The following is a 17,152-nucleotide window of genomic DNA, read 5'->3' as shown; positions in this document are numbered from 1 at the left end:
CTTAAAAAAAACTGAGCGTCAAACTTTTGTTGAATTTGGTCGAGATAAAGAGGCCCTTTTTGATCGTTGGTGCTCATCGCAACAGGTTGATAGTCGGGAGAAGTTACGGGAATTAATTCTTTTGGAAGAATTTAAGAACTGCCTGCCAACCGCAGTCGCCACTTATCTAACTGAGCAGAAGGCGGAGTCGATATCTGAAGCTGCTATCCTTGCTGACGAATACGTTTTGACGCATAACGTTGGCAGAGAACGTTTTCGCTTAAAAGTTAATTCCCCTGTGACCTCCTCTGAAATAGACATGAAAAAGAGTGCAATAAAACAAGAGGATAGACACTGTTTTTATTGTAAAAAACCTGGGCATATCATCGCAGACTGTTTAGTATTAAAGAAAAAACAAGCCACGAAGCCAATGGGTCTTGTTAACTCTTCTCCGAAGGTGTCACCTGTCCTCCATGAGTTAAATGAGTTAAAATCAGAGAAAGCCCAGTCCATGTACGAGCCCTTTCTGACGAATGGAACCGTATCTGTGCCTGGCGAGGGAGCTGTCGCTGTACGCATCTTGCGGGATACGGGCGCTGCGCAGTCGCTCCTCCTCCGTGGTTTGTTGCCGTTATCTGAGAAGACCGGTAGTAGTGTCCTGGTTCAAGGGATCGAGATGGATTTTCTCGATGTTCCTTTGCATCACGTGCATCTTGATTCAGATTTGGTGTCCGGTGATGTGGTTGTTGGTGTTCAAGACTTAACGCAAGAAAAAAATCGCGAAAGAAGGGGGAAGAAAACGGAAGAATTGTGGGTTCGATTCCCAGCGAAAGCAAGAACTGACAAAAATGTCAAATGTGTTTCTTGAAATACAATGTACGTCGATTTGGATAAAAGCATCTGCAAAATTAATATATGTAAATGTAAAAATAATTAAATGACTGAAAAGTCAATATTTAAACTAATTTTAGACCTATTTTACTAAAAAAATGTATCAAATTGTATTTTTATCACAAAACAATTTGAAAGAATAAAATGTACAACACGTATTTTCCACAAATAGTTTATTCCAAAATCTGAAATGTATGTAATAATAAAAACGAAATATACAAGTACAGATATATGTAAATCCAATTATTTATTATACACTTACTACCACAAATATTCTTAAAGTTCAACATTTACAATAGAAATAAGGAATATATATATACAAATACACACTGAAATATAATATTATATATATATATATATATATATATATATATCAATTAACTATAAAAATAAAGTTTAATATATAATGAAATGCAATTATTACCACAAATTTGGTTTCATAATCATAACAATATATATACAATAATAATGATAATAATAATAATAACAACAACAACTAGAATGTGCATTTCCTGAAAATAATCATAAAGACTCACAAATAAAACAGCTAAAAGCACAAATGAAAGCTAAAATCTATATAATGAATTCAAATTTAAATAGCTACGTGTAATACAAATAATAATAAACACCTACTATTACAAATAGTTTGATAAATTATGAATAGTAATACAAAAATTATATAGTATATTATAAAACAATTACAGAATAGTAAGTTAGTAAGTTATAATAATAATAACAAAACTAAGTAGCCTTTTATACATATACATATATATACACACAATTAAATGACTAGATATAATAATAATATACTTTTACAAATACAGCTATATAAAAAATGTAGAAAAAAATGTTATATATAATACATTCACACATGCACTTATTTTTTTAGAGGTTTCCTTGCACTGACATAAAAATTAAAGAGCTGATTTAAACGTGTACTCAATCACGACAAAAAGCCTAAAGAGAGTCTTTCCACTCTGCAATGGTCTGTCCAGATGCTGGACAGTACCACTTTCCTCTAACCTGGGAATGGCCAGTGAGTTTACTTTTTGATTGGCCACATAGTTTACACTGATAATGGTAATGTTCCTTTGTTTGACGCTTCTTTGGTGGCTCCCCTCTTGCCAAACGCTCCTCGTCTTCAAGTGCTGCCTTTTGCCGTCTCCACTGTCGGTGTCGATTGAAAATGACTAAAGACTGATCTGATGGTGTACTGCTGAGAGGTGATTGTGAGGAAAAGGGAGGAGAAGTGGCAGGTGGCAGATGACCCTGCTGATACCAGCCAGGAGATGGGACTGGTGGCAGATGACCCTGCTGGTAAGTGGGCCAGACAGGAGGTTGGGCTGGTGGCGGATGATCCTGCTGGTAAGTGGGCCAGACAGGAGGTTGGGCTGGTGGTGGATGACCCTGCTGGTAAGAGGAACAGGCAGGTAATGGGGCTGGGGAAGTGTGTTCCTGCTGATGTGAGGACAACAAGGCAGAAGAGGCAGGCCATTCATACGACCCAAGAGGATAGTGCTGTGCCAGTGCCGATCCACTTCTGAAGCTGTGGCGTGGGCGTATCACTGCCTCATCTTCACGATTTTCTGGCTCCTGAAACTGTATTTTTGCATGTCCATGTTCCACGGGTGTAGAAGGAATTACTCTTGCTTGTGGCAGCGGATCCTTAGCCACAGAGACCTTCTGGGGTAGCTGTGAGTCCCGGTTAGTTCTTTTCTGCCTGTCATGCAACCTGGAAAAAGTACAAAACAAAATGTTTACCATTTCATAGAAGCACAATTGCAAAGATTGTAGCTTAATCAAATCTTTCCTGGTTAAATTAAAAATAATTAAACAATATATTTACACTTCTCAAATGCAGATGTTAAAGTGAATGTAGGAAGCCAAAAAAGATATCTCACCAAGAAGACACTGTGGTGTTGTTGATAGTAACAAGCACAATGTTGGTCTGCTCCTGTATCACCCGGCTGTCTTCAAAAAGTTGCTTAATGTGACCGTAAGCTTGTACATTAGACTGTGGAATGGGCAGGGTTTTACCCTTGCAGTCTCTTGGCCTATTTCTAGCTTGGGCAAACTCCTTCAAAAGCCTGAGGGAAACACATTCTGAAGTCCTGTTGAAATCAGGTCTCTGGGCAGCCTGGCCATGGGTCATAAATAGTCTGAATGAAAAAGACAATATTTGTATATTAATAAATATCTATATCTATCTAGATATATATAATCAAAATAGTTTTTTTCCTATTTCAAACACACAATTTTGCAAACTAGTCTGGTTTTATCATAATACAATGATAATACATAATACAATACAATTCACAAAACCACACACCCAAACTACAAAATACCTCATATATCCTGCAAAATGAAGCACTGCAACAGAAACTATACATAGCATTATCAAAATCAAACTTTTGCATGAAATGGCACACACTTCATTCATATTACCAGATTTTTGCCTAAACAACTACACACTGTTGGGCATAATGAAAAGCACTCCTATCTTTAGTATGCTTTGTCAGTGCAACAAGTCAGTGCAACATTTGCACAGCAGAAATATTTATATGGGACTGAAAAAAAATGACTTACAAAAAACCGTAAACTGAAAAAGAAACTTCCAGAAAATATATTACAGTAAAAAAAAAAGTGGCAAGAAAAATCATTTTTTTATAGTTTTATAGTTTTTATAGTGCTTACATCCTGATTGAAGTGTTAACAATTAACCATTGAGGTGTTTGGCCAGATGGCACATGTAATTGGCCAATTAGCTCATGTAGTGTCATTTTGAATGGTAGTGTTTTGAAATGGCAAACATGTGACTTTATGTCAGATTGTTGTGTCTTATGCAGAGAACTGTGCTCAGTGCATTTAAGAAGTGGCATTTTGAAATGCGAAAAGTGTGTAAAGCAGAAAATGTGTTTAGACTTTTGGAAACTTGAGAAGAAGTTTCGCTCTCTGTGTGTCCATTTAAAGAATTGTGCTGTACGTGCATGTCATTTTAGTGTGTTAGCAATTGAAAAAACTGTAATACAACAGGCAGTTTTGGTTCTCTACTATGATTGGAGAGGTATTTTATGAGGCATAGTATAATTCCACTTCATGATTTGACTATTTATTGCAGTCCACCTGTCTGAATTTTTTGCTTGTGTAATACAGCTTACAGTTTTTTTCAATCGCTAACAAGCGCTTACCCATACTTCAGATACTTTTCTAAACTCTTAACACAGACTCACACCTACAAAACACAATTGGCCAAATGGATCATTTTCTTCTCAAAAACACATTTTGTTAAATATACACTAACTCTTCATTTCAAAATAGAACACATCTTTCTCTGCACACACTAACTTTATCACAACACTGGAAATATTACTCAAAATGAAATCATTCTGTCAAAGAATAACACTTGTTTTCACTTCACAAGGTACATGCAGTCAATCAAAGTGCACCAGGCTTCAAAATACTGGCTATTGTTGACATTACAAAAACTACATAGACTTTGATGTTTCAGTTTTACAAGTATTTGCATGAAAAATATGTAATCCACCTTTTTCACCTCTCACTGCATCTTTCACTGCATCTCTCACTGGATCTCTCACTGCACCTCTCACTGCATCTTTCACTGCATCTCTCACTGCATCTCCCACTGCACCTCTCACTGCATCTTTCACTGCATCTCTCACTGCACCTCTCACTGCATCTTTCACTGCACCTCTCACTGGATCTCTCACTGCACCTCTCACTGCATCTTTCACTGCACCTCTCACTGGATCTCTCACTGCACCTCTCACTGGATCTCTCACTTTGTTATTTTGGGATGGTGTGTGTTAACATTTGTAAATACTACAAAAACAAAACCATAATTTTGTTGGGAGGTATAGCTTGTCTGTTAAGAAAATGTAAGCATTGTGGAAATGTGTTCACTGACTGCATATTGTGTGAAAACAACATGAAATGTGTGAATGGTATGGCCACAAAAGATCGATGCTGTGCTAATTGTGTTTAGAGTTTTGAAAATGTGACAACTGTTTGGACAAATGCTTGTTAGCGACTGAAAAAAACTGTAAGTGTTATAATTTGATAATTACGATAAATATGAATGACATAATGTATGCATCAACTATTGGTCAGTTCACCTTTCAGCTGCTTGTTGACCAGGTGCAGAGCCACTGCGTTTCCTGGAAGCTCTCCATGGCCCTGGCAAGGTCTTCTTCTTGCTTTTCAGGGAATATTTGGAGGGAGTCTTGTCCATTTCATGCAATCTAGAATACAGCCGCACAATCTAAGCTGTTTATGTGGCTGACAAAGCAGTTATTGTGCGGTTGAGGTTCACAAGGTACTTCGCCAGGTTATCAACTGCCTCCCAGCCAGGAAAACCTCTTGAATCACATTGGCTTTCCTGAAAAATGAAAAACAGCTGTTGAAGAAATAACTTACTTTGTGCTTAATAGTCCTCTTAGGGGGATTTATTTTGGGTGCAGTGTTGCTGTATTTAACAAATGTCATCCTACTTTAAACAGAGTATGTAGACAGGTGACACAGTCACATAAGTATTTGTATTTGTTTCCCCCGGGAGGTTTCCCAAAGCGGCTTTTAAGTGTGCTGTCCCAAGTAATTAGTGCAATCTTAGGCAGGACACTTTCCGCATACTCGGGACGCATTGAGTGGAACAAACAAAGGATTTTACGCAGTGGCTGCTATTGATGAAGATGGTGATTATGCAATTACTTTGTCTTGTTTAACTTTTGTTTTGTTTAGTAGTATCTTTATGTAACCCAAGTAGAAATGCTGCATAAAATGTATTGGAAAAGTGTATACAAAAAGCAACACCAATTACTATGATAATATGCATGTATACTTAACCATATAAAAAGAGTACAAATGCTTTACTAATATATCCATGTTAAGATATGAAAATGTATTAAGTGCCTTAGAGAGCATTTATGTATTAGATAATAATTGCTTTTAAAGAAAAATGGGTAACACTTTAGAATACGGTTCCTTCGTTAATGAATAACTACACAAGAACTAATGAGTAACACAATATTAACAATCTAGTAACTATTATTAACTAACAAGAAACTCTGATTAACGAACTAGTAAGTAATAGCGCACAGACGAAAGTGGTAGTTCACTATTAAGTAATCAATAACTACTATTTTTTTAATTCTTCCCAGAGAACTACTGAAAAAGTTTATTAACAATCTAGTAACTACTATTAACTAAAATAAACTCTTATTAACGAATTAGTAATTAATAGCTCATAGATGAAAGTGTTACTAGATACTTCTGTGGGAATTACTAATTATTTGGATCCGTATTATAAAGTGAAGATCATTGGAACTAACTAGTAATGACTCAAGTGTTACTACATGATCTAGTCATGATTTGTGCAAACGTTTGAGATTTTTTGGTGAACTTTAGTAACTTTTAGAAAATGTCTTTAGTAATACTTTAGTAATTACTAGTTAGTTCCAATGATCTTCACTTTATAATACGAATCCAAATAATTAGTAATTCCCACAGAAGTATCTAGTAACACTTTCATCTGTGAGCTATTACTTACTAATTCGTTAATAAGAGTTTATTTTAGTTAATAGTAGTTACTAGATTGTTAATAAACTTTTTCAGTAGTTCTCTGGGAAGTATTAAAAAAATAGTAGTTATTGATTACTTAATAGTGAACTACCACTTTCGTCTGTGCGCTATTACTTACTAGTTCGTTAATCAGAGTTTCTTGTTAGTTAATAATAGTTACTAGATTGTTAATATTGTGTTACTCATTAGTTCTTGTGTAGTTATTCATTAACGAAGGAACCGTATTCTAAAGTGTTACCGAAAAATGTAATGCTGTAGATGGTATATTTCACAGACGAGAAAAAGAAGGATGAAGAGAAAAAGGGACAAGAAGAGAGCTGGCAGGCTATGACCGAAACACCTTATAAGGGTCATGGAAGATTTGGCAGCTCTCTAAATGAAGACAGCAGAAAAGAGTCTGACTTTGGCTGTGGACTATCTGCGTTTAAAAGACTGAAGAGAGGACTGACCTGCAGATACTAATAGCGTAGTGTCTCTCGACGCCAGAAACCCAGCTGATTGCACCTTTGATTTAAACTTTGCTTTATATTGTAACTTTGCTATTAGTTTTAGTTTTAACTTTTATTTCTGGAATATTTACATTAATAAATAACTATTATACTAATTGCAAAGGAATTGTCTACCAGTGTTGTTGTTGATAAACCTTAAAGGTATAGCGGAGGATTTTCTTTTTCCGGGTGGGTAGTCTATACTATTGGTCCACCTAAGTGTCAATCATTCTGGTGATATGTTTACGTAAGGCCGTCGTAGGCTACGTGCTCATCCCTATGTAGTTTTCACTTTCAGGTGTATTATGTCGGAGTTACGGTTTCAGCCATTCCTTTGAAAATGGCTGAGGGTCGAAAGAGAAAAAATGTTTACGAAGTGTATGATAAGAAGAGAAAGGCCACAGAATATAGAAACAAGACCACCCAGCTAACAAAAACACGTCCCCAGGACGTCCCCTGAACGTCCACTGCGAACGTCCCCTGAACGTCTTCGTGTAGGGTTCTTTAAACGTTCTCAGGACGTCGCAGGGGACGTTTGCGGGACGTTCACAGGACGTCACGGGGGACGTTCGCGGGACGTTCACATGACGTCGCGGGGAACGTTTGCAGGACGTTCAGCAAACATTCGGGGACTTTTCAGACTTCTATAGTGAACTTTACGTTCACTAGAAGTATTTTTAACATATTAACTACCCAAGGAACAAACACACAACAAGGAATATTAGGAAACAAAATAATTTTATTTTCATTATCAAAAAAGAGCGTGTGTGTTTGCGTGTCCGGTTGCCAGGTTCAGATGATGGCCAGTTCAACTCTGCTACTGAGCAGGGCATCAGCATGGAACGATCTAGGAACACAACAAACCATTTGTCACATAGCCAACAGTTATCTTGTTGCTGCTGAAATCACATAATTTTTCTTTTTATCAATATTTATGAACCATTAGCTAGTTCAGCCGTGTAAGTGACGTCATCGATTAACAGTAATAAAACGTAACGTTTTATGTTAAATACATACGTTTTTAGCTCACTTCCAAGCAAAATATTTAGGCTACAAAAATATCAAAACCTCTAATCAACACATAAAATGTGATTAAAAGCCCAAACATTCATAAACAAAAGCTCAAGCTATAACGTTAGCCTTACGTTAACTCTGTAGCTAAACGGTTAGTGATGCTAATGGATTTTTTCGAAGACACTAACCCATTTCTATAAAGTAACGTTAAATATTAAACAGAAGCGTGCCAGTTAAAATTAAGAGAAGTGTCAAGAACAGTCGTGTGTATGTATTATTTGTGTGATTTTACAGACTAAACTCACCTGAAAGCAGTGAAAACAGGGAGAGTCGGAGTTTGCTGTCTGCACTGGTGACCCTCCGTTTCCATGGCAACTCAACTTCACGCGCATGCCCGTTAAAACGCATCAAGTCATATATACAAACATAAATTAGAATTATAACCTACTTGAATAAAAATATCATTATTAAAGCATGAATCTAAAACTTAAAGCTACCCGTTCCTAGGATTATCACTCCGGGACAATGGCACTTTTCAGATTTTTTTATTATTGTTTTTGCGAACACTCAAGCATATCTCATTTGAACATGTGCTAAAAATGCTAATAGGCAGTATTTTTATACCACCAACACTTCTTGTTTTTATGGTTTTGCACCTTAATGTCAAAGTGCACGTCCTCAAAATGTCCCCCGGCGAACGTTATCCACAAGTTTCCTACGCCCCATGAGGCCTTGCGTCAAAAGTGGGCGCGACTTCCGGTTTGAAGTAAACAAAGCGCGATTTGACATGCTTGACACTCGTTCATTCAACAGTTGACAGTCGTTCAAGTTATAGCGATCCAAACTAGCTAACGATGTGGGAACACAACCTCAACGAAATTAAAAAAAGTGAAATAACAGTACCTTTACCCTCCGCAGTAGTTGATTGGGAGTATTATAATAACATTATAATCAATACTCATCAAGGCATGTTGACAGACAGTTGTGTGAGCTGACAAACAATTAAAATAAAAAATACACACTTTGTGTCATTGTGCTTTGGAGTTTATTCAAAAATATAAATGAATGTGCTACTTGAATACATTAACTGACACATTTGGTATTCTGTCAACACAGGCTTTGATCCTGAGTTTAGGTGTAACATCAGTAGCGAACAGCCAATCACATGCTGATAGAGTTTATAGAATATTAAGATTTTAAACAAATGTACACAGGATGATTCGTTGTCTTTTGGGAGGTGATGGAAACTACAGTCGTTGGTAGGATCACTGTGATTTCGTTTTCAGCTTATGTTCAAAACAATCACGTTTAAGCCACTGAACTAGTTTAGTCCGGCTATACATACAACCGCGAACAGCACATGTTGTCCCTGAGCTCTGTAACGACATCTCTCATAAAGATTGGCATCTTTAAATAGTAAAATAATTCTCCGAAAAACAGCTAGCCTCTTCGCTAACTAACACACAAAATACCATTGGAATGCTACTTCCGCCGCGTCACCGGAAGTTTCACCCACTTTATTTTTTACATGAGCGCCCCTCGGAAACTTGTGGATAAACCGGACCAAATGCGGACGTCCTCCGAACGTCCCCCAGCGAACGTTATAAACCGGACCAAATGCGGACGTCCTCGGAACGTCCCCCGGCGAACGTTATGAACCGGACCAAATGCGGACGTCCTCGGAATGTCCCCCAGCGAACGTTATGTACCGGACCAAATGCGGACGTCCTCGGAATGTCCCCCAGCGAACGTTATGTACCGGACCAAATGCGGACGTCCTCGGAACGTCCCCCAGCGAACGTTATAAACCGGACCAAATGCGGACGTCCTCCGAACGTCCCCCAGCGAACGTTATGAACCGGACCAGATCCGGACCTAATTAGACGTTCGCAACGTCCGGAGGACGTCCCCTGTTTGCTGGGCAGAGAGATTTTGGGTTAATATCACATGCTGGCGTGCGCTAAAAGCACAGGTTGGGCTTCTCACTGATGCCGCAGTCGCGAAGATTCTACCAGACAGGTAAAGTTTGTCACGCTATTTGGAGAAATCCATTTAAAATCACTAGTAAAAGTTAATGCAAGCTACAATGCTAGCCCTGGCACGAGTCATGCACCGCATAGACACGGTAAACATCTCATTTTGTCTAAAGTAGTCTTTTGACCAAAATGGTAAATGGTATCACGCTGAAATATTCTAAAACCTTGTGTGTTTATTATTACACAAATGCATCAAGCTACTTCTCCATATGCAACTATGTATAAAAATAACGTATTAACAATGAGAGATATTAGGACCAACGTAATAGCACTGCTTCTATGTTGCTATGTAACGTAATTGCGATTTGCAAAATAGTTTCCTCAGAACGTATTTCGTGTGATACAGGGTTGCACATATCATGTCTTGAGTCATCGGTCACTCAATCGATCAGTATAATAAGTAAATAAAACACGGAAGGGCATTTGACTTTTGTATTTTTTTATGAATATTTTTGAGTTAGTTTAGAATTTGCAACATAATTGTGCAAGGCGTAATAGACGTTCCCTCTCGGGAGCAAGAGTGTTGTGTTTGTGCATGTGCATTTTTTTTAAAAATTGGAGAGGGCGGGTCTTCTCTAAAATTCGGAAAGATCCTCTGCTATACCTTTAAGCAAGAACTGACCACAGAGAAGTCTTCTGAACAAATTGTAAGTACCATTTGAATGCTTATGATTTAGGGCAGATTTGACTTACTCGACCTAACCTGAGGATAATAAATATTAAGGTTAAAGGTGTTAAGATTAAAGCATGCACTGTAAAACACTGCTTTCCCTCCCAACTCTTCATGGAATAAACCATTAAAATACACAAAACCCTCATTTAAATACTGCCATCTCCATTGTGTTTTCTTCTGTTGTCATCTACGCAATAATTGTTAGTAAATCACTCATAACAGGTATGAAAACTGCACATGCAATATTTTAGAATGCACTTGGAAATTAGTTTTGTTTATTGTGGATGTTAGTAAATTTGACCCATAGTGATTAGTTACATGGTAAATTTAAATAGCCTACATTTGAGCATAAAATATTTGAGAAGACTGACAGCCCTAGTACATACATTCAAGTGCTTTTCAGTGAAAAGCAGGACATAACACCGGGTTCGCAACCGTAACAGAGCCACAGAATAATACAGAAAGACATAAGTCTCATTACCTGGACTGATGTGCTGGGTCTACTAGAGGAATTGTCCTCTGCAGGTAAACTACTGGCTGGACTGACAGGACTGCAAGAGACACTGCTTACATCAAAACCGGTGTCCTGGGGATTTGTGTGACAGAGAGAGAGAGAGAAACAAATAACCTTTGTAAAAAATGTATTGCTGTATATGCACACATCATTCATAGTATATACAAATGAATAACTTTTCCAGTAAAATTTCAATGACAGATGATCAGGAAATGGTCAGATTACCAGAGATGATGTGTTGGGTGAGTCGTCAGGTAGTAAAGGATTCTGAGGCGGTGCAATATCCAGCTGGTCATCACACTGGGTGACTTCAGGTGGTCTCTCAATGAGGACGTCAGCTGGATCACTTATTTTGAGATCAAGACACTGCTCCTCCTGAACTTCTACCTGCAGGTCTGGCAGAATGATGCCAAGTTCACTGTGCTGTTGTGGATTCAGCAGATCTCCTTTGTCAGACTGAGCCAGCAAATACTCCACAGCAATACGCTCACCTATGTAAAGTATCATGAGGAAAAAGGCTTAGTTTAATTCAGAATTGACAGGTTGCCACTGTAATGAGTGAGTGAAGACGTGGTTTATTTGTTGACTTTATAAAAGTGTAGTCACAAGGAAAATGCTCTCTCCTGGAGGATCTTACCGGTGGGTTTCCCAGGTGGAATAAATTCTGGAATGAGTGCACGGCCAAGGACACTGTTGCTGAGGGCATTGACGTTGGACATCAAGCGAACATCATAGATTCTTGTGTGTGACGTTTCACTCACATCCACAGCTTCATGGGCTCAGTTCATGTTCCACCTGGATCCACCCTCGAGCATGTACATCTGTGTGTGCATGGCATTACTTCTCCATCCTTGGAAAAAAAAGCCACAAATGATTAGTTTTTTATCTCCTCTAATGGCTCTTTCAGACTGCACGATTTTCAAAGTAGTCAGGTCGCTGCTCTTTTCACACTGCGTGACTATCTTGGCCAGCATTCAGTCACTGCTGTGTTCACACTGGACGATGGATCGGCGACAGAAGGTTTCACACTGCATGACTTTAGAAAAATCGCCGACAGACTCTGTCTAGCACGCTGCACGCAAACTACATTTCACAACAAACACGCGTGAGATATGAAAAGGAAACAACGCGCGACACCACACGTGCAAGACCGGAGTTCTCACGTGAGACTTTTTTTTTCGACCCGGTTGTGGTACAGTTGGTGAAACAGACACGAGTGCTCCTGCCAAATTTCTACTAATTTTTCTTCCATTTATTGTGTCCAAATAGACCGAGAATAAGCTTTTTTTCCTGAAACAATGCCATATCATGTTGATATGTGATCTATAACTCCTCCCCGAACTCCCTGCTGCTCTGTATCTTGCTCTCTCACTGGCTGCCGGTGATCGCCGATGTAGTTTTCAGTCAAAACACTTTTCACACAGCAGGATTTTGAATCGCCGACAGGTCCAGATATTTAGCATGCCAAATATCTCACGGGCGTCGGCGACTCGTCGGTGATTCTCTCAGTTCGCGTCTTTGTTCATTCACACTGCGTGATTGTCACTCGCGTGAACGAGCGCCGATTTGCCTGTGATTTCGGGCATTTGTCGGCGATTTCTCAAAACCTGTCGGCGAGCCAAAATCTTGGCTAAAATCATGCAGTCTGAACTCGGCATTAGACACTTGAGACATACCAGAAAATTATAACTTAGATAAGATATTTTATGCTGCTTTGTGGGGATTGACCTGCCTGATTTGTCCCTTTACTTTATTGCCTCTCACAGGACAACAGAAAGACTGAACATTTTAACAATATACATATTTAAAGCCATCTACAAACACACACCCACCCAAAATAGAAGTAAAAGAATGTCTAAACATTGACATTGTTAAACAAATTATAGTACAGTGCCTTTTTTTGTTTATTCAGAGTAATGATCGCAGAGGATCAAAATATTATTTTTCATAGACGTCGCTCCAAACCAGTGGGTCTTTGCAACGTTGACCTGATGGCAGTGACTGAAGGGGACTGGTGAGGGGGGTGATGTGGGTCCTGCTTAATCAAAGAAGCTGTCCTGATTACTGCCGGGTGTACAGTTCAGATAGGGGATATTATGCTGAGCGGATTAGTTATGCGGGAGAGTTTTGTTTTGTGTTTGATGTTGAGGGCGTTTAAAAATATATATATTTATATCACTATAGAATTTCTACTTACCTGGGATAAAGGTGCATTGGTGGCGATGAAAGCTTTCCACAGAGGACGACCCTCTGCCACATCTGAATACATCCAGGACCTTGTCTCCCTTTTGTAACCCAGAGCCAAGTTTGGTGTATAGTTCAACACCAGGTGGATCCTGGATGCATGGCAAGTGCTTCTGTTGCATCTCCCACACATGTTTCATGCTCTCAGGGTTTATCAGGTGTAATCCTGATGTGTCAGTCAGAGTCCACATGGAGTTCAGCAATCCTTCAATCAGGCTGTGTGTCTCCTCAACCCCCCGAGTTCTCCTTTTGCAGTGCTTGGCAAGTTCACTGGAGCTGATGTTGGCTAGAACTTGCGCTTCCGTGGGAGCATGACCACCATGCTTTCTCTTAAGCTGTGACCTCTTCGCATCCTTGAGACGAGAGATGTCATCCTGGTCCCACTCAAAGATACAGCTTGACAACTTGGAGCAGAAGGTGCCATACAGAGGATGGTGTTCTGTTGTGAGACCAGCAGTGAATCGCCTCATGAAGTGAAAAATATCCAGTCTCACAATGGTCTTCCACGGTTTAAACCAAACAAGAACTGGGGGTGCACCTGTACACATGAGCAATGATGTGACAATCATGAAAGGATGCAACATATCATATAGAATGAAGTACCTCATAACAAAAACTTGAATCCTTGTTTAATTTACGAATACGTTTAAAACTACATCAAGTTAAGCATGTTGGTAAAAGTTTACTTTTGTGCCTGTAATAAATGTTACATTACAACGCAAACATTATGACGGTAGTTTTAATGATCACAATCCAGCAGGGTTGTAAAATGAAATGTGTATTGTAACTTCCTTCTGCTACATAGTATAGAATATACAGTATACAAAAAACAATCATAGAAAGGTAAAACAGAAGCAAACTATACACTAAATATACTGTACCTGTCTCGCTGCAGCAATCCCTGTCAACATAAATGACTTCTGGCTCTGGCTCCCCAGCGTCCTGGTAGCGCTTGACAATGCCTTGGCACAAGTCCTCAAGACCAGCTCCCTCACCAGTGGTTAGCACACAGTTCAGGACCAGGCCACATTCGTTGCTGATGTTTGTCATCCACGTAGCTGTGTCCGCAATGCCACCAGCAAGTTTCTTTGTGATCTATAAAAATAAATCAGTATTACAATATAAACAAATAATAAATTAAACAGATTACACAAAACACACAAAATATAGTCAACAAAACGCCCACATTTCTGCACCCGGGGATCAATGAGGTGTTCCTTTATCAATTTTAATCAATGACCATTGATGAAAACAAAGACCTGCCTGTAACGGTGGCTTTACCAAACCAGTATGGGTTTTCAATTAACCTAGGTTGGTTTAAAATTATTCGGGCGCCAGACAAGATCAACTTGTCACAAAAAAACAAAATATATATATATATATATATATATCTATGCTGGAAAGCTCCAACCACTGTTACATAAAAAAAAATAATAATAATAATAATAAACTGATGCCCACAATTCAATTTTCTCAGAGTTTGTATTATTATTTTTTTTTCACATGACAAAACCAATGGAACAATTTCCAGTTCACATTCAGATTTTCACTCAAAGAGAAGTCAAAGTAATTGAATCAGAAGTGTCCACAATTCCTCAGTCTTTCATGCTCCACTTAATCAACAACAACAAAAAAAATGCAATAAACAAAACGAAGAAAAAAAAATAAACAAATACAGTTAGGTATTTGGTGTATGCGCGTGCGTTTTCGGCGCGTGTATGTGTGTGCTTGTGTACAATTTCCACGTGAAACAGTCTGTGCAATGGCCGGCAATCTCTGGCCGGGACAATGAGGGTTTTTCGTGAAGTTAAGAAGAGTTCGAAGGCTTTGGCGTGAGGTTAAAAGCGATGGACAACAAGAACAGTATGTTACCTGAAGCAGGTGAATCAAACTGGCTTATGTGGCTCCAAGCAACGCAACACCCCCGGCAGAGCTTTATCTCTCCGTCATTTCGGCAATCGCATCCAGCAGCGTACACACAGAATTTCCAGCAGAGTCCTTCCGGTAACTCGGGTCCCCCGTCACTGAAGCAGGCGAATCAAACTGGCTTATGTGGCTCCAGGCAACGCAACACCCCCGGCAGAGCTTTATCCCTCCGTCACTTCGGCAATCGCACCGATCAGCGTACACACAGAATTTCCAGCAGAGTCCTTCAGGTAACTTGGGTCTCCCATCACTCCTACACGTGTTTCCTTCTCTCACTTCCGTTTTTTTCCCTTTATTTCCGTTTTAGCTCTCTTTTATTCAGCTATTTCCTCATTGGTTTCCGCCCATAAAGAAACATGGAAAGCTGATATGGATCTTTTTGTCTCCATATCGCCACACTCTCCCTCCCTGGAAAAAAACAACCCATGGTTGTGACAAAGTATGTCATTTAAAATCCAACAAACTCCTCTTCATCCAAAGATTCATTGAAAAGTTCACTGAGTTTTTTCGTCGCTTGGTAGTCTAGCTCTTCAGCTGTGGGAAAACATGGCTTCAGGTTGCACACATTCACGATGCGAACATCTTCGCCAGTGGACTCTAGTGCTACCTGGAAGTTCAAAGGACCGACCTGTTTGATGATACGGTAAGGCCCTTTCCACTTTTGAGCCAGTTTTGCTGTAAAGTGATGTTGGGCACTAGACTGGGGAAACGTTCTCATCCACACACGATCCTTTTCCTTGTGTGTGACATCTCGCCTGTTTTTATTGTAGTTTCGCAACTGTCTCTTTTGTGCTTTTTTACAGCATTCCCTGGCTTTGGACTGAAGCTCAGCTAGGTGATGGACGGTGTCGTAAGATGTGCAGTCTGGAGTCAGATTCTTACCATGTAACAGCTTGTCCATGGGACTTTGCAGTTTTCTCCCCAAATGAAGCTCTGCAGGGGTCATCCCAATTGTTTCCTGGACAGCTGAATTAATGGCAAAACGAAGTTCGGGTAAGTATTGGTCCCATTTTTTGTGATTGTTATCCACATAGGCAGAAATCATACATTTAAGTGTACGATTGACTCTTTCGGTCATGTTTGTTTGTGGATGATAGGCTGTTGTTAGTTTGGGTTTGATACTCCACTTTTGGCAAAGTTCTCTGAACAATGATGACACAAATTGCGTACCTCTATCCGACAGAATGTAGTCCGGCACACCCCAACGGGTTAGAATTTCCTTCCGGAGAAGTAAGGCAACCGTCTGTGCGTTGGCGTTTCGCATGGGAAAAATTTCCACCCAGCGGGAGTAGTAGTCTACAAAGACTAGGAGGTACACATTTTGCTTGGTGCTACGTGGCAAGTCCCATAATATCTACTCCAAGCATTTGATTACAATGGGTGGTGGTGATTGGTTGAAGTTTTCCAACAGGTTTTCGATTCTCTCCCTTAAGTGTCTGACATTTAATACACTTCTTAACATGATGTTTTACGTCTGTCCACATCCCAGGCCAGAATGCAACATCATGGATCCGCTTGTAGGTCTTATAGATGCCTACATGACCGCTCCAGGGGTCAGAATGGTAGTGATGTAGAATGGATGACACAAGACTGGAAGGAATGAAGACTCTATAATGAACTTGATTGTTCAGTTGGTGAGTTTTGTGATAGAGTTTATCCTCCAGTACCTCATATTTATCGTTTAGAGGAGAATCCTTTTCTGCGAGTGCTTGAAGTATGTTGGTAATTACAGAGTCTTTGTGTTGTCCGTCCCAGATCGTGGCTGGAGACATCGGAAATACAGCATTCTCCT

General features: G+C 39.4%; 2 protein-coding genes across 2 annotated transcripts; both read right to left on the bottom strand.

Annotated features, from left to right (window-relative positions):
* Positions 1 to 1,697: 1,697 nt before the first annotated feature.
* LOC148980461 (uncharacterized) lies at positions 1,698 to 5,135 on the bottom strand. Its single transcript, XM_089131712.1, has 3 exons — positions 5,004 to 5,135; positions 2,772 to 3,029; positions 1,698 to 2,602 (listed from the first exon to the last, which is right to left on the bottom strand). The coding sequence occupies exons 1-3, from the start codon at positions 5,117 to 5,119 to the stop codon at positions 1,828 to 1,830; spliced, it is 1,149 nt and encodes a 382-aa protein (XP_088987838.1). The 5' UTR covers positions 5,120 to 5,135; the 3' UTR covers positions 1,698 to 1,827.
* Positions 5,136 to 11,406: 6,271 nt separating this feature from the next.
* LOC148980460 (uncharacterized) lies at positions 11,407 to 14,640 on the bottom strand. Its single transcript, XM_089130730.1, has 3 exons — positions 14,316 to 14,640; positions 13,388 to 13,972; positions 11,407 to 11,681 (listed from the first exon to the last, which is right to left on the bottom strand). Exons 1-3 carry the CDS (start codon positions 14,482 to 14,484, stop codon positions 11,407 to 11,409), a joined length of 1,029 nt encoding a protein of 342 aa, XP_088986856.1. The 5' UTR covers positions 14,485 to 14,640.
* Positions 14,641 to 17,152: the final 2,512 nt, after the last annotated feature.

Source organism: Pimephales promelas, chromosome 5 (genome assembly GCF_988280905.1).
Source record: "Pimephales promelas chromosome 5, fPimPro1.hap1.1, whole genome shotgun sequence".
Lineage (NCBI taxonomy): Eukaryota > Metazoa > Chordata > Actinopteri > Cypriniformes > Leuciscidae > Pimephales > Pimephales promelas.
Note: the sequence above shows the minus strand (reverse complement) of the source record. Positions and strands in the feature narration are given on the sequence as shown.